This window comes from Lytechinus variegatus, chromosome 1, assembly GCF_018143015.1.
Source record: "Lytechinus variegatus isolate NC3 chromosome 1, Lvar_3.0, whole genome shotgun sequence".
NCBI classification, from domain to species: Eukaryota; Metazoa; Echinodermata; class Echinoidea; order Temnopleuroida; family Toxopneustidae; genus Lytechinus; species Lytechinus variegatus.
This window is the reverse complement of record NC_054740.1, coordinates 67231370-67257491: the sequence shown is the minus strand read 5'-3', so window position 1 is coordinate 67257491 and position 26122 is coordinate 67231370. Positions and strand designations below refer to the sequence as shown.

The 26122-nt window shown below is 36.8% G+C and overlaps 1 protein-coding gene across 3 annotated transcripts in view; it reads right to left on the bottom strand.

Annotated features, from left to right (window-relative positions):
• Positions 1–24286, bottom strand: part of LOC121420475 (protein argonaute-2-like) — a 30325-nt gene extending 6039 nt beyond the window's left edge. For 2 of the 3 annotated variants that reach the window (XM_041615124.1, XM_041615140.1), the window contains exons 1-19: positions 24051–24286; positions 15833–16169; positions 14652–14772; positions 14028–14209; positions 12034–12170; positions 10540–10674; positions 10086–10173; positions 9576–9659; positions 8473–8536; positions 7937–8008; positions 7173–7220; positions 6713–6835; positions 6084–6229; positions 5234–5418; positions 4889–5048; positions 4091–4181; positions 2590–2784; positions 2204–2338; positions 603–704 (exon numbers count right to left, since the gene is read on the bottom strand). In XM_041615124.1, coding sequence (XP_041471058.1) covers positions 603–704; positions 2204–2338; positions 2590–2784; positions 4091–4181; positions 4889–5048; positions 5234–5418; positions 6084–6229; positions 6713–6835; positions 7173–7220; positions 7937–8008; positions 8473–8536; positions 9576–9659; positions 10086–10173; positions 10540–10674; positions 12034–12170; positions 14028–14209; positions 14652–14772; positions 15833–16169; positions 24051–24087 — 2442 coding nt within the window. In that variant the 5' untranslated portion in view covers positions 24088–24286. The remainder of the gene's footprint in view (positions 1–602; positions 705–2203; positions 2339–2589; positions 2785–4090; positions 4182–4888; positions 5049–5233; positions 5419–6083; positions 6230–6712; positions 6836–7172; positions 7221–7936; positions 8009–8472; positions 8537–9575; positions 9660–10085; positions 10174–10539; positions 10675–12033; positions 12171–14027; positions 14210–14651; positions 14773–15832; positions 16170–24050) is intronic. The other variant, XM_041615132.1, reaches the window with a different exon arrangement.
• Positions 24287–26122: the final 1836 nt, after the last annotated feature.

Genomic DNA, 26122 nt, shown 5'->3' with positions numbered 1-26122 from the left:
TCAGAAAAGCATTCTTGTGCCCTTTGTCGCTGGGGAGTTTCATGAAGCTGTTTGCAAAGTCACCATAATTCACATCAATTTAGAGCCTCATACTACAACCCTAGAGTCCTTACGTAAATCCACACCAATTTATAAACCTTTTACAGCAAAGAAATATTGTTTTTATTGTAACCTGGGGGTGTTTCACAAAGAGTAAAATGTGACTAAGAGCTATGCTTAAACACCAACGCACCCACTGTATCAAAACTGTAAGCTCATGACCCTGAGAATGATTTGACCAATGCGGCGATGCATTACATACCGCTCGTGACTGGAAAATTCAAGTGCAAATTTTAAAATCTTAGTGAAATACAAAAATCTAATGAGGACAACTCAGTCAGTTGAGAGGGGGTTTCAGATTCTGGATCGATTCCCAGTTGTTGCTCTAGTGCCATTTGGTAAGACATTTACAACATATCCTCATTACATGGTCCCTCAAGAAGGATCTTAAGCTTTGTTCCTCTGGATACTCGATTCCAGAACTCATGCTTTCTTATGGATCAGTTTTAAATAGCATCATTACCCCACCATTTTTCTTAAAATGTAGATGGATAGTTTCAAACCTGTATACCGGCGTGACTACAAAGGAAGAAGTCAAATTCTAGAGGATGGGTGATGCCACTGTCAACAGTAGTACCTGCTGGAATATTACCACTCCTTCCAATCTACAGAAGAAAAGAGAGAAGGACAAGCAAAATGAAACACACTGACAGAGATGACAGACAAAAATACAGGGTAAGAAGAGGAGAGAGGGAGATAATACTGTCAAAGGTAGAACCTGCTGGAATATTACCACTCCTTCCAATCTAGAGAAGAAATACAGACAAGTAAAATGGGACATACTGACAGAGACGACAGACAAAAAACAGGGTAAGGAGATGACAGAGAGAGGGGGTGCCACTATCTACAGTAGTACCTGCTGGGACATTACCATTCCTTTCTATCTATAGAAAGAAAGAAAGACAAGCAAAATGAGACATACTGACAGAGATGATGGATAAATCGGGCAAGGAGAGAAGGAGAGAGAGCAGGGGATGAGGGTATACCAATGTCAACAGTAGTAACTGGTGGTTGTTTCCATAAAGCTCTGCGACTGTAACATGTTCTTAGGTCATAAATCAATTACGTAGGGATATCACAAAGCACAAGAAAGGATCACCAGTCGTACGTTAAGTCATTCAAATCTTACAAACAGCTTTATGAAACACCCACCTGCAGAGATATTAACACTCCTTCCAATATACAGAAAGAAAGAAAGATAAGAAATATGAGACATAATGACAGAGATAAGTGGCATACAAGGTACAGAAAAAAAAATGAGGGGGGGGGGGGCAGGCGGGCGAACCAGAGAAAGTGGCAGTACCCAGTGAGATATAGCCACTCCTACCAAACTTATTGATAGCAATCCATCCATCATTCTAACTTTCCACTCACCTGTTCTCTTCTCTCAGCACAGAAGAGCCTGGTATGACGTCTCTTCTGAACAACAATGAACATTATATCAACTTCCACTGATATCATTTCTACTATCCTTCTATCCAATCCTTCCACCATCCATCTATCATTCTATCTTTCCACTCACCTCTTCTTTCTCTCAGCAAAGAATAGCCTAGTATGTCTCTTCTGAACCACAATGAACATTATATCAATTTTCCCTGATATCAGTTCTACGATCCTTCTATCCAATCCTTCCACCATCCACTGATCTCAGTTCCACGATCCTTCTATCCAATCCTTCCACCATCCACTGATATCAGTTCTACTATCCTTCTATCCAATCCTTCCTCCATCCATCTATCATTCTATCTTTCCACTCACCTGTTCTCTTCTCTCAGCACAGAAGAGCCTGGTATGACGTCTCTTCTGAACAACAATGAACATTATATCAACTTCCACTGATATCAGTTCTACTATCCTTCTATCCAATCCTTCCTCCATCCATCTATCATTCTATCTTTCCACTCACCTGTTCTCTTCTCTCAGCACAGAAGAGCCTGGTATGACGACATCTCTTCTGAACAACAATGAACATTATATCAACTTCCACTGATATCAGTTCTACGATCCTTCTATCCAATCCTTCCACCATCCACTGATATCAGTTCTACTATCCTTCTATCCAATCCTTCCATCCATCCATCCATCATTCTATCTTTCCACTCACCTGTTCTCTTCTCTCAGCACAGAAGAGCCTGGTATGATGTCTCTTCTGAACCACAATGAACGTGATACCAGGCTCATAGAAGTCTTCTAAGGAACGGCAGGCATTCCGGATGGCTGTCATTTCTTGAGCTAGCACCTGATTGCATCAATGATGACAATAACAATGATTTCATCAGAACAAGGTCTCTAAGCCATTTATGTACATATTTTTACCCTAATTACAATTGCAGTCTCATCATTTACTCCAAAGAAAAGAAAAAGTGAAATTTATTCTTTCAATTTGCTCTTAAAATGAACAAAATTTTCTATTCCCTTTATCTTATACCAATCATCTCTTATCTTGAACAAAAGACCTTAAAAGATTACTCATCCTTATGCCATACCCACCTGTAAGAATTGACCTTCGCTGACCCCATCCCTGTACATAATGATCCTAGCCGGTTTAAATCTGGTTGACCGGTAGAATTCCATCAGGAGTTCCCTGACCATTCCCATCAGGTCCTGGATGATTTCCACACGGTGATTCTGGACTCGAACGCTGGCACAATAACGGCTTGGATGGCCATCCATACTACCAACAACCTGTCATCAAACATAAAGGACATATTATAGACTCAAATGTATGCACATTAATGGCATTGATGGCCATCCATACTAGCCATATCCTGTCATCAAAACTAAACGGAAATATATCATACTCTCAAATGTTTGCAATGTAATCATGGCTTGGATGGCTGTCCATACTATTCACAAATTGTCATGCAAAAATGAGGGACATATTACAGACTTTAATGTTTACACAATCATGGTTGAATGGCCGTCCATACTACCGACAATCTGTCATGAAAACATATCAAGGGGCATAATATACCCTCTAATGTTTGCCCAATAATGACTTGGATGGCCGTCCATACTACCACATCCTGTCATGAAAACACAAGGGATATATTATACACTCAAATGTTTACAAGATAACAGCTTGGATGGCCGTCCATATTACCCACAACTTGTCATGAAAACATATATGTATAATATGAGGACACATTCTGTGTAGTTCCAAGTAGTTCAACACTAGGAATGACAGACAAGAGCTAGGAGGAAGGCAAGGGCAGCATCTTTATCAGCATCTGATTCACTGCCAGCCTCTTCAATCTGTACTAATTGCTCTACAGATGGCCTCTCTAGAGTGTGACTCCACAGCCACCTTAGAAAATGAAACACCTATTGCTACATCATCATCATCATCTCTCAAGACAAGAGGATGCCGACAATAACACGAAATATAACACACATTATAGACTCAAACGTTTGCAGATTAGATGGCATTTATTATACCCATGGCATGCTGGAACATTCAAACTATAAATGCAGAACACAATTCAAGAATCAAATGTTTGCAAAATAACCTGTCCTGAGAATGTATGGATTGGATGAAGGATATAATCTTCACTGATTACACAATAATTGCCTGATTGAATTATTTTTTGCTCAATTATATCATGATTCATATATTTCCTGGAATATCCCATTAATAAAATTGGAGATGAGCTTTAAGCTCATTAGTGCACCTACAAGACCAGACCTGCCAACCTCTGGGAATGAAAAATTGTATTCTGTGATAAAAAACCGGATGTATTTTCCCCCAAAAATTGTATTTAATAATAAAATGCTTGGCGCGAGCGCTCATCGCAGCGCTCAAGCTGCATGCAAGCTAAAATGCGCACTGCTCTTGAAGATGAAAAAAACCCAAGTTACCAGAAATTAAATTAATCCAATAAACATATATGTGTTAAGTTTTATGAAATAGAGAAATATAGAGATGATTTTTTTCTCAATGAATTACGATTTAGTAAAAAGAAAAAAATATATAGAACATGTCATAACTTACAGCAGCAATGGAAGGTTTTTTATCATCACCGGCAGGTGGATGAGTGACGTCTGCTCCGAGGAAGATCACCGGCTCAGCAAACACACGAGGTCTGAAAAATACAAATATCTAAAAACAATTATTTCTGTCTATATAATAATAATAATAATCATTGGATTTATAAAGTGCTTTTGCCTGAGGATACAAAGCACTGCTATGATTACCATGGTTTTAGCTCAAGCTACCATCACTGGCGCTCAGTTCATGCAAGGAATTAATCCTGCCGGTACCCACTTACTTCACCTGGGTCGAGTGCAGCACAGTGTGGTTAAATATCTTGCTGAAGGAAAACACGGTATGACTAGGATTTGAACCCACCACCCTCTGATTCAAAGGAGAGAGTCAGAGCCACTAGACCCTGATGCACCAAAATGTATGAACATGTATGTGACAAGAATATTATCAAGTTTATTGACTAAATTTTTTTTTTGAATTTTCAGCATCATGTTCCAATGCCAATTCCATGTTATTCAGCATTCTAAACATCAATTCTGTATTCTTCATTGACCTGTACAAAATGCAATAATTGTACATAGTGAAGATATGATAAAAAAAAAAGTTCCCATGCACATAAAGCTCAGTATACAAATGTTACACACTTGAGAATTAACTAGTTTATTAAGATTCTGCTCTGATTTTTACATTTATTAATTTGTTTTCTGCCTGAAAAAAAGTCTTTTTCTTTGAAATTCATTGAGTTTTGTGAAATTTCTCAATTTTCTGTCTTGCTGAAATCTCAGTTTTCTAGGTAACACCTACCTTATATTTGGAACCAGAATGTTATTGATACCACCCAGTTTGACGTTGATCTTGAGACATAGATTGGAGAGGGTTTGTGCCGTGGTTCTGTTCACATTCTTGACTTGCACACACTGTGTTGCTATACCCAACAGAGTGTCACCGACTCTCTTCACTTCAGCTGTAGAAATGAACAAAGTTTGAATCATTAAACATTTGGTGATTATTTCAGAGTTGTAATTTTGATTCCACCATTACCATCATCATCAGCATCACATCACCATCAACAGATCCCCATAATCAATAATAAACACATCTACCATCATCATCATCATCAACTCAATTGTAAGGGGTACATAAACTCACCATAGACCGGTGTTTTACCAGGCAGCACAACCACAATCAGCTGCAGTCCTTTGTACGTTGACTTGAGATGTCTGAACATGGGTTCCACCTGATCAGCTCCAACAGCATACTTGCAGAAGCACGGCTGCCCCATGATGGGCATTCCTGCATCGTTGGAGATCTTCTGCAGTTGTGCCGTGAATGTCCTGTTAATGGATATTAATAATATGAACATTTGTAATGCACAGGTATTCATCATAAATAGATGCTCATGGCGCAAAAATATGATATATATAAATGGTTTAGTTAACTTCATATGCCATTTCTATATAAATAAAATATGTGAAAAGTTGAAAGCCTATGTTATTAAGGTGAATTGTCATAAAGCAACTATAAATCTCAAACTTTAAAACTTGCATGAATGTGATTATTTTTAGTATCACCACCATCTTTTTCAGCAAAAGAAGTAGCAGTACCGCCATCAATATTGAGAGAAATATAATGGGCATATCATCAGGATTATCATCTTTATCAGCATTATCATCATCATTACCATAATCATCATCATCATCACCACCATCATCATCAACACCAACACCACCACCACCATCATCATCAGCATCGTCCACATCAACAACATCATCATTACTATCAACATCATCACCATAATCACTATCTTCACCAGCACCACCACCATCATCATCATCACCACCACCGTCACGAACATCAGAAGCAGCAACACCATCTTCTTCATCACTGCCACCATCATCACCATTAATGACATTATCATTATCACCACCTACCACCTACCACCAACCCAATCGTCATAACCATCATCATCATCAAGGCCACACTATATTGTAGGTCTCACCTGAGAGCTTCTTCCCTACACTGGTGTTGGGGTGCGAAGCAGGCAATGGCCCAGACACGGATCTCAACCCCTGTATGGAACTGCTTTCCTCTCATATCCCATACCCCCTGGGCGGGGATCGCCTGTGTCTTGTTTTGCTGCGACATCAATAGACATAAAACACACCAAGCACAATAATTCTGATCTTTGCCAAAGTGCTGCATTTAGAATGGTGACGTGCGGTACATTTCCTATTGGCAGGGATTGTCTTAGGACAATCTTTGTTATTAAAATGCAAAGCAACTCTATAAAATAATCAAACTTTGTGTTCATCCAAACTCTATTTCTAGTCATTATAATGTACATCAAGAATTGCCCAATTAATGCTGATTTGAGAGCATTATGATTTTTTTATAAAAACCTAAAAACAGACACAAATTATGTGATGTATTCTTTGGATTACCTTCATTTGCTGAATAAATGATGATAGTAAAAATAACAGAAATCTTTAGTTTGCAACTGGAATATTCTTCAAATATCATTATCTTCTTCAACAAAACCTCCACTTGGGAATTTTTTTCCAACCGGTTTGAAAGAACATATTCTGACTTGTGTGGAATTTTCAAATAAAACATGTGTTATATAGTTACCTTCCCACCATATTGGATCTTCGGGGCTGGTAAAACTCTGCCTTCTATGGTAACCATGTCATTACTTATACTTAGGCCAAACTGTCGTACATAGCGATCATTGTTGAAGTTGGCTTTATGCACCTACAGAGGGGGAATAGAAAATAACACTCAAACTTCAAAAGAACTGAAAAGTTAACAGGACAGCACTAAATCTTATCAGGGTTTCGCTGCACATGGCACTTGAAATTCTAATGGTGTAATGACTAACATTAATAAATCATTAAAGTGGGGAACAAATAGTTTATTATAATTGAATACAAAAAACATAAGTCAAGATTTATCATTCATAGTTCATCCAAACTCACACAGAGATAGCAGGTTGAACCATCATGTCCAAACTGTGTGGGACAGAATAAGTTTATATGCCACTGTACATCTAATGACAACAATCGTTGCTGTTGAGATTCTATCCACTTACCAAATTTTTGATCTCCTTCTCACGATCTGGAGCAGACCTTGCGGTGGCCTACGAGGAAATAAAAGGGTACAATAGTTCAAATAATCAAAAAACACAAAATTATAAGACAATATTCTGTACATTCTATCCGGAAAAGGACTTACTGCACAATGTTTATTTAGGGGAGTTTTTAACTCTTCATGCGTTCACCTGTAAACCCCCTGTGTGTTGCATTATTTTAGCAGTGATCCCCTCTCATTCACATTCGTGCCATAAGTCACAGACTCCTAACAATAAACCTGGCCATAGTATTGTTTGTGAGGAGGGTTTTATTGATTTTCTCCTCTCCTTTTTCAATGAACTTCTGGCTGTGATCAGGATGTATTGATTTTGGGGGGATAACTCAACAATTCTGTAGTTTGTAAACTGCGATAATCCGTCGAACGCTAAATTAATGTCGCACACATTATCGATCGATCGGTACACATACACAGTATACAAAATCGCCAGGCTATACATTGTAGCGAGGCAGGCGCTGGGGCATGCAATTGTTCGAAAAACAATGGGACAGGGGACATCTATGGGAAATGTGTGGTTGTGCAAAAATGCGAACGAAACACGCCTACGGATGTGCAATAATGCGAACGTAACGCAGGAAGAGTTAAAGAAACATTTCTGCTCTTATTCTCACTGAGAATGATGCTCTCAGTCAATCAGATACTAGGATTTGAGAAACATGTCGGTGAATATTAGTTTCAAATGGTTTCATGAAACCCTCCTCATACCTTGATCATTGTAGAGGTCTGCATATCCGTCAATTTCTTGATACAGCGCTGCCCAGCAACGATGTTGCAAACCTGTCCACAGAATAAGAAATATATACATTTATAACTTCAAAAAGCTAAAAGAAAACAGTAAACAACTGATTCATAAGAAAGTCTTTGAAATCAAGGTTAATATTAACCGTATCATCATATATTTATATCTGGTACATTTACAGGAACCTGAATCATGAAATTCTAGCTGAAAAACAATTGCACTAATGACACAAACACAAATAAGCACATGTGGGACAGTGTATTACCATTTTTGTTCATTTCTCAGCAATTACACAATCCTTTCACAGCCATTTTGGCACATATTTTTTTCATTCATAAAAACAAACGCTTGAGTTACCATATCATAGGATTCTATTTGAACTCATTTTCAGACCGTTTACCTCAATTAGCATTTATCCTTATGCCTCAGAAGTATAAAAAAAATTTGGTTTACGCATACATGTATGCATTCTGAGTAAACAAATTAGCAGGATGTGACATACCTCTAGAGGTAGGTAGGTGTGACGCTGCTCCTGTCCAACCTGCAGACAGGGGAGATGAGGGTATCTGAAAGTGAAAAATTATGTATATTTATAAAACAATAATAAATAAGTGCTTGCAGATAGAGGGATTAAGGCATTATGCAACCTGCCTCATAAAAAAAGATGACCACTATTGAATGATAGTGTCAATATTATCCCAAGTTCCTAAATTCCTAAGCAATATTAATTCCTATGAGCAGATTGTATGTGCACGCAGCAGACATGCACGTATCCATATGACCCTGTAATTGCATTGTCTATCTTGATCCAGTGTCTACCTGGTTCTCATCATCCTTCCCACAACTAATTACCACAAAAGATGATTGAAAATTGATTTTCAATGTTGAAATTCGTTTTCTTCCGCCAATGGGGAGAATTACATGTACCTGCAAAAATTCATAAATGATATAAATTTGCCAGTAAAAGGGCTTTAAAGCTTAAATGGAAAATGCAATGTAGGCCAGGTCATATAGCCAGCTGGCAATATGGCAGATCACACAACATGAAAAGAAATCATTAGGTTCTTCTCTGAAAATAATAAATGACTGAATTTTCCTGGCATCACATCTCAATTTGCTCCACATTTTTGAAAGACTGCTATGCATGAAGTCTTTTGTAGCATTGTTTTACATAGAACTGTACATTAGTTAGTTTAGAGCTTTTCTCTTATGACAAAAAAATTATTCCCCGTGAAGAAAGACAGACTGAAGATTTTAGACAGATCCATAACCCACCAAATAAAGGTCAAGATATAATAATAATTATAGCTGTATTTATAAAAAGCTTTTTGCCAGAGGATACGAAGCGCTGCTATTATTACCCCAGCTTTAGCTCGAGCTACCATCACCGGTGCTCAGTGCATGCAAGGAATTAATCCTGCCGGGTACCCATTCACATCACCTGGGTCGAGTGCAGCACAGTGTGGATAAATTTCTTGCTGAAGGAAAACACGCCATGGTTAGGATTCGAACCCACGACCCTCTGTTTGAAAGGCGTGAGTCAGAACCACAAGACCAGGGCGCGACCAAAAATATGACAAGATATGACAAATATGAATGACTTACTGCAATATTCTATTATGTCTTTCTTTGAAGTATTTGGCTACTGTACACTCCACAGTTTGGCCATTCTCCAACTGCCATGGGAATCTGTGTAAACAAAACAATAATTTAAGGTGTTAAATGAAAGTAAATAATTTTTAACAAAATTTTAACTAAGAATTTATAAGATTTCACATTATAATTTCATTTCATGACAGACGGGATAAAGCATAAGATTTCCAGGCCAAATGATACATCTTCAAATGCCGAGCTCTTTGAGAAGTACTGACCGAATGTTTATGCCAGATTTGTGTATGCTTTCATACACTTGTCTCTGTTGCAGGACTTTCATACCACATACCCGAGTGTGATAAAGTTTGTCTTGCACAAGGCTTGAAAGAAAACAGTCATGAAACAGTGCAATCTCTTCATGTTACACACTTATCGCAAAAGATGTCGGGGGTGGCAGGGGCTGCTTAAGCCCCAAGCCTTCCCCCCCCCCCCTGGCTATAGGTCTATTGGGTTAATACTTACGTTTGTGTTTGAGCTGGTCTCTTGGTCACATTGCACACTCTATATTTCCGCCTCATGTTTCCACAGTGCGTTATTTCAATTTTAAGACCTGCAAGATAAATGACATTTGTTTATTTATACTTTCTAGCACTGTACATACAGGATTTGTTTTTGCATCATATAAATTATAGTCTTATATAGGTAAACTAAAGCTATATCGAATTAGACACACACTTATGCTTGAAGAATCAGCCTTTGAAAATGCTTTCATAATTAAGTATGATAATTCAACATCTGTTGGGATTTTAGCATCACACATTTTTTTGAAACTATCAAATCATACTAATTGCTATTTCATTCTTCATTTGCCTTCATGAACCCATATCAATTTTCATACTTGCAAAGGGTGAAATTACTGGGAAAACAATTTGATTTGTTAATTTTGTGTTAATATATTGATTATTTATATCCTCACCTTTGATTTCTTTTGTGAACTTTACCCTCTGTGAGTCCGATAGAGGGCGCCGTTGATCAGAGATATTCTGAATATCCAAAACCTCACACAAGAAGTCGATCACTGACTGGGCATTGTAGAATGCAGTCGCCGACACTGTATTGAAAATAGGAGTATGGAAATATACAATTAACTTCCTTATTTTGCTGTCTAAAAAAATGTGATTAAAAAAAAAATATGCACAAATCATGAAGATATTGAAAGATTGCATATTTTACATGCCAAAACATTAATATTATACTCACAAGTACAATTGAAGAAGAAACAATATCATATTTGCAAAACTGTCAATAACATAAATAGGGAACATGAATGTTAAAGGAAATGTAAAAAATAGAGGCATTTGTAAATTTTCAAAACAGTACAATGGGCATATTTTAAAATGGGACACAAGATCCTACATTGTAAAGAATGATAACATGTAGGACTGATACTGATACATGAAGTTGACAAGTATGCAATGTGCCCATGCTTTTTACAGTTTTCACAGATCTGAAGTAAAGCTCCATATCTTTATGACACAGGACATCCAATTAACCATGTGAGAGAAAATACTGGATTGAATTCATTTCCACATCTTCATTAAAACCATATACAAAACCTACACTTCTTTTGAAGATGATATACCAATACTGGACAAATACATGTAGCTCTAAAGAAAATTCAAAAGTCTATGCAACGTCTTTTCGCAAGAATCCCCTTATAGAGATGCTATGATTTTTTCATAGGAGCTTTCCTGCGATCCCCATTGTATAGTCTATTGTGACTGTGATGATTGGTATAAATGTCAAGCTGCTTGCAGGGTTCCTGCAAGAAAGACGTGGCTCCGAGTTTTAAAGGGGAATCCAACTTTGGCCATAAAATGTTGTGTTGGGAAGGAGAAATATAATTTAAACAGAAAGGTGTAAGTCTGAAAGAAATCGGACAAGCAATAAGAAAGTTATAGCTGCTATAAAATTGAGATTACTATATGTAGATTTCAAATTGGCAACTGGGTAAGTAAATTATGACAAGGGGCAGGGACAACTTTCCCATAAGCCATTGTACTTAATAATCAGGGATTTGTGGTTTTCTCCTAAAAATTCCCCTAGGGCAGTAATCTAAAAATAACCCATGTAGTATATTGTTTCATGTCCTTGTGAAAGAAAAATATTTGAAATAAAACTCTTTGGGGAAATGACATTTTAGCCATTATATGTATTGGAGTACATGGAAGAGTAGTCCTTGCCTTACATCACTATGACATCTCATATGCAGCCAATTTGAAGTCTCAATGAGTATAGTGATTACCGATATTTACAACTTTTAGAATTCATAACTCTCTTGTTTGTCCAACATCGTTCAAACTTTAACCTATTCACTTGTCTGATTTTTCTTTTTCTTATAAAAACAAGTTTTTATTTGGGTTGGATTCCCCTTTAACAAGGTGCCTGAATGAAAGTAACATTCACGTACCATCTATATTTAGCATCATTTTCCACATGGAGGGCCTGACACTCTGATGGAAACCAAACCACACCTCTCTACCGCCTCCGAGGGGGTGAAAGTATTCCTCCGGGGGTGAGAAAAAAGACCGCCCTACTGGAGTATACCTGCATAAGATTAGAAAAGTGTTGTAAAGAAATAAGAAAAGCCCACTCAGATTCTATATCTACTCTTTTATATCGGGGTAATAATAGCCTTAATCGATAAGCTGGCCAGCTGTGTTGTTTTATGATTTCTTCTCATTTGTTGAAATGTCTGTCTTAACTCAGGGATGTAACTGGAGTTTTGTATAAAAACCTGAAAATGCGAAGCGGATCGAGCGAAGCTCTCGCGCCTTACGGCCGGGGGTCCATGGGCAACGCCCCGGTGGGGGTCGGGGGGCGAAGCCCCCCGAAGCCAGAGCATTATTGCACATTTGGGGCCACAGGAGAGGCCATTTCAGGGTTTAAATTGATCTGATCACTTCAATATAAAACAGTCCAAGGCTCCAAGCAACGTTTAAACCCGCGTCTATATGTCGCGAACGATGTCCTTTTGATTTACACGATGTACGGTACCATCCATTTTCAAGCGAGAACGAATTTAAAAGTACTGTCAAATTGCAAGTTACAATTCAAACAAATTCGCGAATTCTTGCACAAAAAATATTAAGCACCGTAAAAAAATGTAATGCTGATCCGATCACTTCAATAACAAAATTATCCAAGCAATGTTTAAGCTGTTAATTCCGAGTTAAATCACAGTCCGAACGAGAGGTTGGCAAACAAAATACATGTGCATGTGTTTACGTTTGTGTGTGGAAATTGCGATCCAGGGTTCACTTCCGCATTCAAGCCAACTCGAGACAGCTCGACCATCAGAATTTCAGACAGCGAGCGTTCTGTGCATTGAATACTGTAATTACGGTCAGTATACACTGATTACTGACCGTAACGTAATCAGAGCGAATTTCTCAGTAGCCGAGATGTCGCGATTCACGTGGCAAGCAAAGCACATGTACAAAACACATTGGCGATCGATCGTCTTTTTTAGAACGTGCCGATCGTGAAATTTCGAAGGGGCCGGGTTTTCCGGCCACTTTCAAAGGGAGGGAAAACGGGAAAAATTGAGATTTCATGAAAATACCGGAAATCCGGCAATTTCCGGAAAAGTTACATCACTGTTAACTTAACATTGTTTACTTTTCATATGTTTGTTATATTGTATAGATGTTGTAGGTCCTCCAAGGAGAACAGTACATGTATATCAATTACTGATGGAGCCACTTACTAAAATAACACTAATAACTCAATAAATAATAAAGCTATATGATTATGAATAAAATGTATTACAGGTTCCAGCTTATTTGTAATTTTCTGAAGTTAGGGTGCTAGTACAATCATACCAACACCCCTATATTAGAAAATTACCAGTGAGCTGGAATCTTAATACATTTTATTTATAATCTATTGACATTATGGGCTGTTGAACATACTGGTCCATATTCTGAAGTTCATTTTAACTTTAATAGACCAGGGTCTAAGTACTCTGTTTTGACATTATGGGAAGCCAAGAATGGAAGAATTATAGAATTTTGGCTTGTATTCTCAAAACAGGTTCCAATTGTACTATGATTCAAAACCATGAATTATGCAGATTTCTCATATTATTGCGCTTCCCTTTTTAGCGCACTTTTCAAAAAGCACACACTTAATTGGATTTTTCTTGTTAAAGGGAATGAGATAAGCGTAATTATGTATGAAAATCTCCATAGTTCATGGTTTTGTACAGGCATTTATTATGTTTTTTTCATGTTTACCATGTTCTTTTCCCATGCTTTCTGTGTGGAGCATCCTTTATCTCTCACTTTAGAGCACCAAGTGACTTTTCACCCTTCCCTCAGCAACAAATGGTATACCCCACTGTACTCTACATTCACCACACAGTAGGGCCTATTCCATTCAGGAGCAGAGGGGGTGTCTTACCTCATTGATGGGAGATGTCTCATGATAACATCCAACGCCTGTATTGCATCGTACGGCATGTGTTCTATCTCTCCCTTCAGTGCAGATTCCAGTAGGGACAAGCTCACTTTCCCCACATACCGGATTTGAGTCTTGAACACCCTGTCCTTCCCCTCGCCAGGCAATGTAGCTTCAAGTTCAACCTGTAGAGGGCGACATTGCACTTCATGTCACTCACAATTACAGACAACAGTAATTTCAATCAGAAAAGGCCTAGTAACCTAAAAATCATAACATTATCTATCGATTATCATATTAAAAGTTCAATTTTCATATTATAAACATATTTTTTCAAATTTTCTATTCATTAACAGGTAGAAAAACATTGTTAAAATTAGCATCCATGCATTTTCTAATAGAGTTTAATTCCGACAAAGGTCTCAAAAAGTAGATGTATAATTCTTGCAATAATTTCATTTTGGGAAGAGAAAAATAGGATTAATATAAATATAGAGACAGAGATTACAACTGACATCAAAGCAGGAAATATGATAATCCTCCTATCTAAAATGATACCAAAGAATATTTCATACAAATCAAAACCTGAACAAGTAAGAATAAGTTTAAAAAGAAAAATAAACACACCCTTTCATTTTCTAGAGGTAGCTGTTCCTTGCAGTACATGTTTCTTCTGCCGTCGAACACTGGAAGATTGTTTTGGAAGTATCTAGCCTTGTATGCAGTCACCAGCGTGTCAATCACATCCCTGTAGCAACAAAAGTAAATCAAGAGTAATTGTAGCTGGGCTGATAAAAATTTGACAATGTCGAAGGCTGCATAGGAAAATTGTATTTCAGCCACATGGTAATGTTGGTAATCTTATATTGTGTGAAAACATTCTCCGGATACGTGTCAAGGACACTTTCTAGGCAGAAGAAGGCTGTGACTGATGTTATCACAAAATCAAGCTTATTCTGAGCTGTCATCAAAATATTTTGATTTTTCAGATACAAGGTTTTAACAGCATTCTAGACAATTGTGATCTCCAAACCAGCAGCTCTGTAAATAGCTAAAATAATCATTTGGTCTTCAAACAGTAAAATGAAATAAGCTTAATAACTAAAAGAGTAATTCTTTTTTTTACTGTCAAAATTCTAAATTGTAAAGTTTAATAAAAGACGAGATACAACTCATACAGAGTTTCTTTGACACCATATTTTTCTGGACTGCTTGAAAGTTTCACACATTTTAAACAGTGAATACATCTCATGCTTGAGTGAACTAAAACTTCAAACACCATATTTTCCTTGTTTTTTGAAGCTCTCACTGAAATTTGTGTTAAGCTTTGTGTTACGGGACCCTGTTTTGGGAAAAATTAAATACAATCATTGCATTGATTTTGAAGTTCTTCAAGATCTTTCATAACAAATTCACAAAGTTCAATTTGTATCAAAATCTACTCTGGCAGAGCTGCCAACAAAGCTGCCAACCTGAACAAGAACATTTCAATATTTTGAAAGGTGAAAAAAGTGAAAATCAGTATTTTGATGAGGAAATCATTATTTTCAAAGAAATACCAAAGGATAACTTATTGTTATAACCAAAATGAAATCTGTATTTGCATGAGACCATCAGTATTCTTCTAATTTTTCAGTACTAATTACTGAAAACCAGTACTAGTTTGCAGCTCTGAATAAATAAGCTAAAAAGTTTGACTCACTGCTCAAAAGAACAATTTTTTCCAAAACTTTCAAGATATTAATGTTGGTATAACTTTCAATATACATGTATATCATGAAGAAAGACAGAGCTAAAAGATTGCTTACCTATTGACCCTACGAGGGCATTTATCAGGCGTGATGGTGACATCGTAGTGAAAGATCTCAATTGACGGGATCTTGACCTGGAAGTGGTTAGCCCTCAGCACGATGGGACGCCCGTCCTCTCCGAACCCAGGCCTGGATGGCAGGGCCACCAGGTCCGAACGGGGAGCTTGCGGGCCCCCTGCAGGAGCAGGCGGGGCAGGCGCACCGGGTGGGCCTGCAGGGATGGGCGGGAGGGTGGTCTGCTGGGGTTGGATAGGTGCGGGGATGGCCGTCTGACGAGGGGGTTGGCCCGTCTGAGGCCGCTGGATAGGTGCCTGGGGGAACTGTGGCGGCACTCCTGTTTATAAAGATTATAAACAAAGATTATAGATAAAATATTTAATAATATAACCCTGAGTATATTGACTTTATAGGTCCATTAGGCCTATAATATGATTAGGGATAAACTGTAGTGTATCCCTAAACTGGCTTCATGTATACTGATTAAAAAAAAATTGCATTCAACTTGGGTTAGGTGATTTTTGCTGTTATTATTTTTCAAAAAGTTTTCATGTTGTTCAGATAACGACAAGACGATTCATATATGATGATCATTGTTCATAAGAAATATGAAAATGATTTTGATTTGATTTATTCCACATTCCAATAACAAAAATATATACAAGTGTAATCATTTTTGCTCAGCATAACATAACAATAAGCAAATGACATAATGAATATGCATGGTATACATATACATTCGAACAATCTAATTGAAATATATTTATACCTGAAATATATTTAAACCCTACCAAACGGCGCGACAAACCAACATGGCTCAAACATGGGCCACTGGGTAAAACTAATCAATGAACAATTGAGCATACTGAGAGAGATATTTTTCATTCAAATATCTTTAAATTCATTCATCATTTCTAATTGTCTATTGTCTACCAACTCTATAATTATTCAAAGTTGTCAAAATACTTAATTAGATATCAAAATCTAATTTCATTCATAAATCCATTTATTCATTAATAAACAAATTTATTCAAATCATGTAATTGATTATCTACATGTTTGTATTCAAGCAAAGCAAAGGTTTTCTTTGCTATCAAATAATACAAAGTAGCCCCCCTCAAAAATAATAATAAAATAAATATGGCCTGCTATAGGGACATCTCCATCAGATTACGATGTATTTGGGATGACTTATGAGGACCGTGGATATATATCATGGTTTTCATAGGCATGCACGTTTAAGATCAGTTTCAATATGTGAGCTTTGAAACAACCTCGCAAGACATCAAAATATATCTGCGCCTCTAAAACCCTACATCTAAATAATAATAAACAATAACATATTGTCCCATACTGAAATCAATATTGATCAATGCTGAAAGATAATGGCTTTAAAAATCTGTTACGTTGCCCTCATAAGCCCCAAATCAGAAAGCTTGGTCAGTACGTACCACAGATTTTTATTCCATACCTTCACTGCTATGCCGTCACATAAAGAAAATCAAGTATGGTATGATTGATTTATGCAGTAAAAATTCAAAACACATATCTATAAAGTGCTTTCTAAAAGTCATAGAGAAGAAATTTGAGCAAATTCTTTGCCCAAATCTGACATTTTCTCACAAAGATATTGCAATAGCATTCAGTAATGCCACTTATTTCTTAAACCTGGTTTTAAAAAAAGCCTGAAAATCACTGATTGAGAATGACCCCTTTCCTCCATTAAAAAGTGTTTTCTATACATGTAGCAGATAATATGTTGACAACTCTAAATTCAGATTTACTCTGAAAATGGCACCCTTGAAAATTTGAGTCTGCTAAAAAAAAAATAATAATAAAAACCATTAATGACCCAGCACATCACAAAGGGTCGAATGATGATAACATATATTTTTTTTGGGGGGGCTAAAGATATTGGTTTCCTACCTTCATAATGGTGCACAATAGCAATAAATATCTCAACTATTTCCTTCCTCAATCAGCCAAAGAACAAAGGAGATTACAAGGAACTAATTGGACACAAGTGAAAAAAACATATGTACAGTACTGTAATATTCTATTAATGTATAAAGCCATGCATTGAGTATTTGTTATTAAAAATGGGCAATAAAAAATTGAACATCTGCATGCATCTCTCATGTAGATCGGGCAAGCCCTTTATTTGCATGTGAATATGTAGTCTCGTAAGAAGCAATGGTATTCTATGACCTTGGTGTCTACATGTACATATAGCTGACAATATGGGCAATTCTTATATACATGTAAATAGTGCAATGCCATGACTATATTCATCACTCAATTGCACTCTCTTTCAAAAAATATATAATCTATTTGGTTACCATGGCAACATATCAAATGACTTTTCATTCCAAAAACTTTGCTCACAATAATATTTCTTACCTAATTCTGAGCTAATTCAATGAAAAACAATAAAATTATCAGTATAATTCTTTGTATTTTAGGGATCTAAGAAATACAAGCCCTGCTTTTAATTAAGGTTCCACCATTTCTGTTTTTCACAGAAACTTTTTCCAACCTGTAGGCCCTACTTAATCATTGAATACTTAACTTTTCTAGACATAACACTTTTCATGTACATGTGCATGTACATAAAAATATCATTAAACCATTCATATTTTCAGGGACCTAAGAAATACAAGTCCTGCTTTTACTTTTGGTTCCACCACTTTTATTTCTTGGGAAAAAACCTCTTTTCCAAAATCATGTACTTTGTTATTTTTCTAGACATTTTATACGCTTTTTCAACTTTAACATGTAATCCCAAATTATTCTTTGTTTATCAGGTATGTATTAAAAATATGAATTGTCAATGAAAACAAACAGTGGAAAAAACAGATTCAATTCCAAATAAAACTCAAATCAAACCTTTATACCTTTCAGAGTAAACACTTACATGTATTTGGATAACAGAATTTCATGTTATGTTTCACAAAGCTGTTCGTAATGTTACGCATGACTGAACAACTGGAAAAAAATTGCATGTGAAGGTGCTCAGTCATCTACTGTCATAAACTTTCATTTTGCATGAGGGTCACCACTCACCAGGGTCTTGAATTTTACATTAATTATCATTAAAAAGCCCCTGATATTGTTATCACATAAACAATGAATGGGCCCTAAAATTTATCATAAAAATACAAGTCTTTGAATCTGTTCAATCTCTCCAATATACAATAATATATAAACATGCCAGTTAGAAGTCATCTGATCAGTTGGATGATATGATCAAGCTATAACAACTACTTCTAATGATAAAAAACATGAACTACAATGACATCACAGAAAGGCAAAGGTGATATCATATTATTGAGAAACTTCAATTATAATAAGTTACAAGAATCTGTGTCAGCATAACTATTCAAGTAATTTGACACCCGTAGGCAAACGAGATCAAAACACACAGCATCACCTGAACAAAATACCTTGATTGATCACTGGTTGTACAAACGCCATGCTTTTCTTGAAAAGTTTACTCTGGTTTCACCTGCAACAAGTCTTGCCAATTTTCAACATTAATGTACGATGTAGTAAGCATAACCATGCAATAATACTTCACTGGCCACATGCCAACATCACAGGTATGGCAATCATGCCAAGTACTGTAGTGGGGAAAACCCAAACAATGGAATATAAAACACGGGACTAAGGGTAATTCAGCCCCCCTTAGTGTCCAATTCGCCCCAACGAGTCGCCATGTAGCCTACATATTTGGCAAGTTACATGAATTTCGATCTGGGTGAAGTATATATCTAAAAAAGAATTTTTACAATTGAACAAAAGAAGGAAAATACCCGCTTGTAGGATAGTCAATAGTTTTATGGGTAATTCTATCGAGTTGGAGCCCATTTTACAAAAAATATTCAAGTAGTTACCTTTCATTTGATTGATCATTTATTCAATTCTCATACAATATTAATAGCTTCATACAATCATTACAAACAATGTACAAAAACTAAAATGCAAGCAGTAATACACAGAGAGTGTTCATCAAACAGTAGATTAATCATTGCAAAAAATTAGGAGAACCTTTGGAAATGCCTGAATTGGAATATGAATACATGCATTTTTATAATAATTTTTCATAATTAAGATCAATTAGTTTCCATATTGTGTCAATGTGAGGAAGTTCTCCTATGATAGTCATCCACATGTGTTTGAATATGAAATCTTAATGGATATTTAGCAGTTCGTATCATTATCATTGTTTTACAGTTACATATATTATTGGCAATAGACTTTCAGGTCTAAAATTTAAAGTTGAACCTTTACAGTGGGACATAATATTTTTGCTCATTTCGAGAAACAGATTTTAGTTAGAATGGTAAATGTCACGTGTAAGTTACATGCCATGGCCCTACTGGAATGACTGATATTAAATAGAAGGAAGAATTAATTGCTATTCGGTGTGTAACACATAGGCCTACTGTGCAAAATATCATTGAAACCATTCTCATTACGCTAAGTTTACTAGAAACTGATTCAGGAAACCAGTTTGGAAGATCTCTTTGCTATCGTTCCACTTGATCACATGAAAGTGGTTTTCAAAATCACTTCACGTGAAGCGATCTTGTTGCTAAGAAAGCACTCTCAATGGGGTGACATGTTTCACGCGAAATTCAAAATCGCAGTGTAGGCATTCTACACCTTTCATGTGGAGTAGCGTGCTCAAAATGTGCAAAGATCCCTTCCTAAAGAACGGTGTGTCCTCACTTACACTAAAACCAGTTTAACAGGGCAAAGCGATATTCAAGACTATACATCTCCAGGTGGTTTTCTGAACCTGGTTGGAAGATCACTTCCAAGTTCGCTTCCGACTGTTCTCACTACATGTTAGCTTACCAGTTTCCAGTATACTAGTTTTAGAAGGATAGTTAGAACGGTGTCTGAGTTGCGCAGTAGGAAAGCTGAGTTGTGTTGATCAAGAAGACCTATGCCAATCATGGTCGATGGATACTAATACTAACTATAAGCCTATTGCCTTGCCAAGCTACATAGATAAACAAGGTCAAAAGTTGAGTGATCTGAGGCAGCATACACCTGTTCCAGATAAGATTGTACTGTGTTTCAATGTCACAGAAATTTAGAACTTACAAATAATTATACAGGATATAATCTTATCTAGAGAATTATATTTCTACCTTACCCAAGACTAATAAGGCTCTAAAGCTAAGACAAAGAAACATCATACTTGACTCTTGACACTAAGTACCAGAACTTGGTTCCATTAAAAGCTTACTGAAAATTGTAAAGCTAACTAATATTTGATGGAACTTTTCAATGAGTCTAATATCAGTCTCAATTAAAACTGAACTCATTCTTCACAACTGTAATTTTTCAGCTACTTTTCGAAAGCATCATAGAGGCCGTTCTCATTACGCTTTCTAAAACTAGTTTACTGGAAACCGATTCAGGAAACTACTTTGGAAGATCGCTTTGCTAGCGTTCTCACTTGATCACACGAAAGTGGTTTTCAAAATCACTTCACCTAAAGCGCTCTTGTTGCTATGGAAACCCTCTCAGTAGGGGTGAAACGTTTCGCACGAGATTCGAAACCGCAGCATAGGCATTCTTCACCTGTTGTGTGGAGTAGTGCGCTCAAAATGTGCGAAGATCGCTTTCCGAAGAACGGTTGTGTCCTCACTTACGCTAAAACCAGTTTAACGAGGCAAAGCGATCTTGAAAACTACATCGCGAGGTGGTTTTCCAAACTGGTTTGGAAGATCGCTTCCAAGACCGCTTTGACCGTTCTCACTACGCGTTAAACTAGTTTCCAGTAAACTAGTTTTAGGAACGTAGTGAGAACAGCCTCATAGAAGCGTTGTGACATCGCAGTTTGGACACTCGCTTTGTAATGCATGTTTGCATCCAAATGGGCCTAGCATTCTTTGGCATCAATCTACACTTTGCCACTCTTCACCCAGGTGTTACATGTAAATGGGTACCAGGTGGGATGCAAAAGCCTAGATGTAATATGCATAGCAAACTTGTAAGGGCATTGTTGGAATACTCCCCCAGAGAGTGGGGAAAGTGCATAAATTGTGTGCGGGCATGCCAGGATCTGATAGCTGGCATAATAATTGCAAAGCGCTTAGAAAAAAAACTCTTACATGCTATATAAATAATAGACCAAAGCTTCAGGCTTGATAAAATGCGTTGCTGATGTTTCACTGAAACTACATGTACCTTCTTTGACTAGCCACCTCCATATTTAAAAACTCCTGAAAAAAGACAGATTTTTGAGTCTATTGAAAAATCAGAATTGAAAGAAACAAACTGTAATACCATATTTACTCAAAATAATGTGGTAACAGTCATCATTTAGGCCCTATATTGATTATAGGGCCTACGGCTTCATCCTTGTGCCTTGCCTTTCAGAAAAAAAATAATAATCTCTTTATTTAGTTAAACAAGATATAGACTCTTTGAAAGTGAAAAGAAATTATTCTAGTAAGGTAAAGATGGTAAAGGTAAAAATCCAGTTTCAGTCAAGTTCTCATAGGTAGGAAAGATACCTTGTTTAATTAATTATATGCACTGGTGTTGACCCAAAGGAATTTATGATCAACAGCATTAGTTATGGTAAGGCCCCCCCCCCCCCCCCGAGTCTGTACAGTGCCCTTGTCTGCACACACACACTTATCTGCACGATTCTAATAAAAAAAGATAACGATAACAAATTTTATCCATGCAATACATAGAAAATTAGAAAGGTATTCATTTAAAAATCTGACTCAAAATGATGTGGAAAAAAAAGAATTGCATGCATTTCATGAGACAGCCTCAAAATGCAGCCTTTTTCATGAATTCCCAGAATTGTGTGTGAAGTGACTGGGGTTGCAGACATGGGGCACCATTAATTCATTCATTCTGGAATTGACTGGCCAAGGTTTTTTCCAAGAAAATCATATTTCTTTCAAATTATTATTAGTTTTATGAGATTTATGGCACACTTTATAGGCCTAGACAGTTGGCAGCCAACTGCTTCAAGGAGTTTTTAAACATAAAAAAAAATTATTGCTCCTCGTACACAGACGGCTCGCTTTTGTGCAGCCACCGTTAACCATGCAAATCCCCCAACGGGGCTCATCGATTTTTTACTTTATTTCATGAAAATATTTTATTAAAAGAAATGTACCAAATAAGGATTATTATTTCGTTTTGGCCTGAAATGCACCAATACAGGGAAAAATAAACATAAAAGGGGACAAAACAGTGACATACTTTGGCTGTAGTCCAACTTCATTTCCCAGTTATATCTGAACTTAATGGCCATTGAGTCCCTGTACAGATTGAGCTAGAACTTCGGTCTCTGTATTTGGTGAGTGGAGCCAACGGAGTTCAGCGGAACAACCAACATAACAGAGACCAAAGCTTTTGGTTTAACTTAGGCCCTACTCATAAAGGAACATTATCAACTGAAAACTTTTGTGAAATAAAATGAAATTGATAATAAATTCTAACTAAAATAGTTAAGTGCACTGACAAGACATGCCCCTCCCCCCCCCCCCCTTCATACTAACTTTACACTAAAAATCTGTGTTTTGCAACTGCCAAAATAGAATTTTAGAAAATGAACCATATCTGTTGTCATAAACTTTAAAGATGTCAATACTGCCTGAAGTAATTTCTAGCTTACCAGTTTCCTTTCTTCCAATAAAAGTATTATATAAAATCAGGTTGAGTCAAGAATATTAAAGTTGAATCAATGGCTGAGTGAGCCGAGCACCAAAAAAAATACTCCCTATATAAGATTAAGTTAAGTGGAATAAGGAGCTCAACCTAAAAAAAGGTTTAATTTTTTTTTTATATAGTGATCTAGATCTACATACATACGGTAGTAACGGTACACAGATCTAGATCAAAATCAAATGGTCCATACATGTCCAAAATATATTTAGAAATACTACTGATTTAGAGATTTAGTAAACATGGTATCTAATTAATTGGTAAAGAGATGCATCCTGCATCATCATGATCATGCATCCATCCATGCTTGTTACCATTCGCATTCCCGTATGCATGTGCACATGTATGCGCTCAATCAATGAATGATCTCACTATGACTGTATACACCACACAATCATCATGCTACAACTAGCGCACGAAATCAGCTGCTTCACTGCTTGCCGTACGAATCACCAACTCAAGTTCATCAGCATCACTGAATTCTCTCACAAAGCGATTGAAAAGGACTCACCATATGGTAAATTCGGATGCGGCGGTGGCTGGTACATGTCTTTATTTCAGTTGAATGTCGCTGTTAGGCCATAATAAACTGGGTATTGAGTTGTATTTTGAAACAAATTCACAGTTCGGTTCTTCTCTGGTTTGTTTCTTACTCCATCTTCGCGAATCTCATATTTTGTTTACTTTCTTATTATTATTTTTAGGCGGAAGTAATAGTAGTAAGCCAAGGGTCAGTCTCAGTCAGTCTCAACTGCGCGTGCGCAGTTCAATTACTGGAGTCTAGTCGGAGACATGATGAAAATGAAGTCTATTATTGCTCCCCCTCTTCCTTTATTGTGGTGGGGGTTTTGTTTGATTTTTTTTACATCCACAGTCTCACTATCTCTTCCCTTTAGCAACCCTCCCCCCTCAAGCATTATCCATCTTTCATTCATTTTGCTTCCTCTGTCCATTTCCTTTTTATCATTTTATCTCGATCTGCATGTTTTTTAAATGGAAATTGACGTGTTCTCGTTCCTGCTTTCTAACATCCTCTCCTCTCTCCTGTCATTAAACCATCAATCATCATCTTCATCATCATTATCATCATCATCAGTGGCGGACCGTGACCCGGAGGAGACAATGACTGGGGCACTGAATTGTTTGTGAACAATGTTGTGCCCCTCCAAGATTTGTCTCCTCCGGGTCACGGTCCACCACTGATCATCATCGTCGTCGTCATCATCTTCATCATCATCATAATCATCATCTTTATTATCGTCAATACCATCATCATCACAAAATCTATCATCATTATAATATTTTTCTACATCATCATCATCATCATATCCTCATCATCGTCGATCACCACACTGTAAAAACTATGGTGTTAAAACTGACACCAATTAGTGTTAATAGAGGACCACACCCTGAGGTGTTGAAATTACACCCTAGAGATTGAACATAACACCAAAGAGTGTAAATGTAACAACCATGTTTTGTAATAACACGTATAGGTGTAAAACTAACACCACCAATTTAACAGGGGTGTAACTGGTGTGGTCCTCTATGTACACCGGTTAACACCACAGTTTTTGCTGTGCATCAACATCATCATCAACATCATTATTATCGTCGTCGTGTTCATCATCGACTCGTCATCATCATTACCGTCATCATCATCGTCTTCATCATCATAATCATCATCAAATTGTCATCATAATCATTACGATCATCATCATATCATCATCATCTTCAACATCATTATCATCGTCTTATATTCTCAATTACATTGTCCAATCCTGGCAGTAAAGGCCTTGGGAACCATTTTTTTTTCTTCCTTAATTGATATTGTTGAATTGAATTAATGGTTGCATAATACTTGCATCGTTGTGTGTTTTTTTTATAGAAATTGCCAAAACCAACTAAGAAATGCAAAATTTTCAAGGGCAGCAAAATTGAGGTGCACTGACGCACCGAAGGATCTTGCCTTCATCGCTTTTGCTAATGCAAGCCTGGAACATCAACATCATCATCATTGCCATTATAACCATCACCATCGCCATCATCAGTCATCGATCACCACATCGATCATCATCGCCATCATCATCATAATCATCACTATCATCTCCAATACCATCGCCACGTACCACTCGACCACCATTCCAATTTAGGTATCATCACATTGGCACGTACATGACGTATAGGTCTTTTAGATGTTATGTATAAAAAAAATGCAAATTTTGAATTTTAATTCACCATTAAATGACGTTCCATATAGTAACATAAAAAATAATCACCCCCCCCAAAAAAAAAAAAAAAATATATATATATATATAACAAAAATGAAAATAAAAAATCGGGGTGGTGCAATGATATACATATATTTTGGGAGGAGGCGGGGACGACCCAAATTAAAGTTGAACTTTTTCTCTGCAGGTCGAAAGGCAAATAAATTGAAATAAAACAGAAATGGAGCGCATCCGGCGGTCTCATTTATGATGATATCTTTATTCCGTATATACATAAAATAGATCATCGAAATAACATGTATCTACTCAGAAATATTCATAAACATATGCAATAAATAGAAATATGATCAAA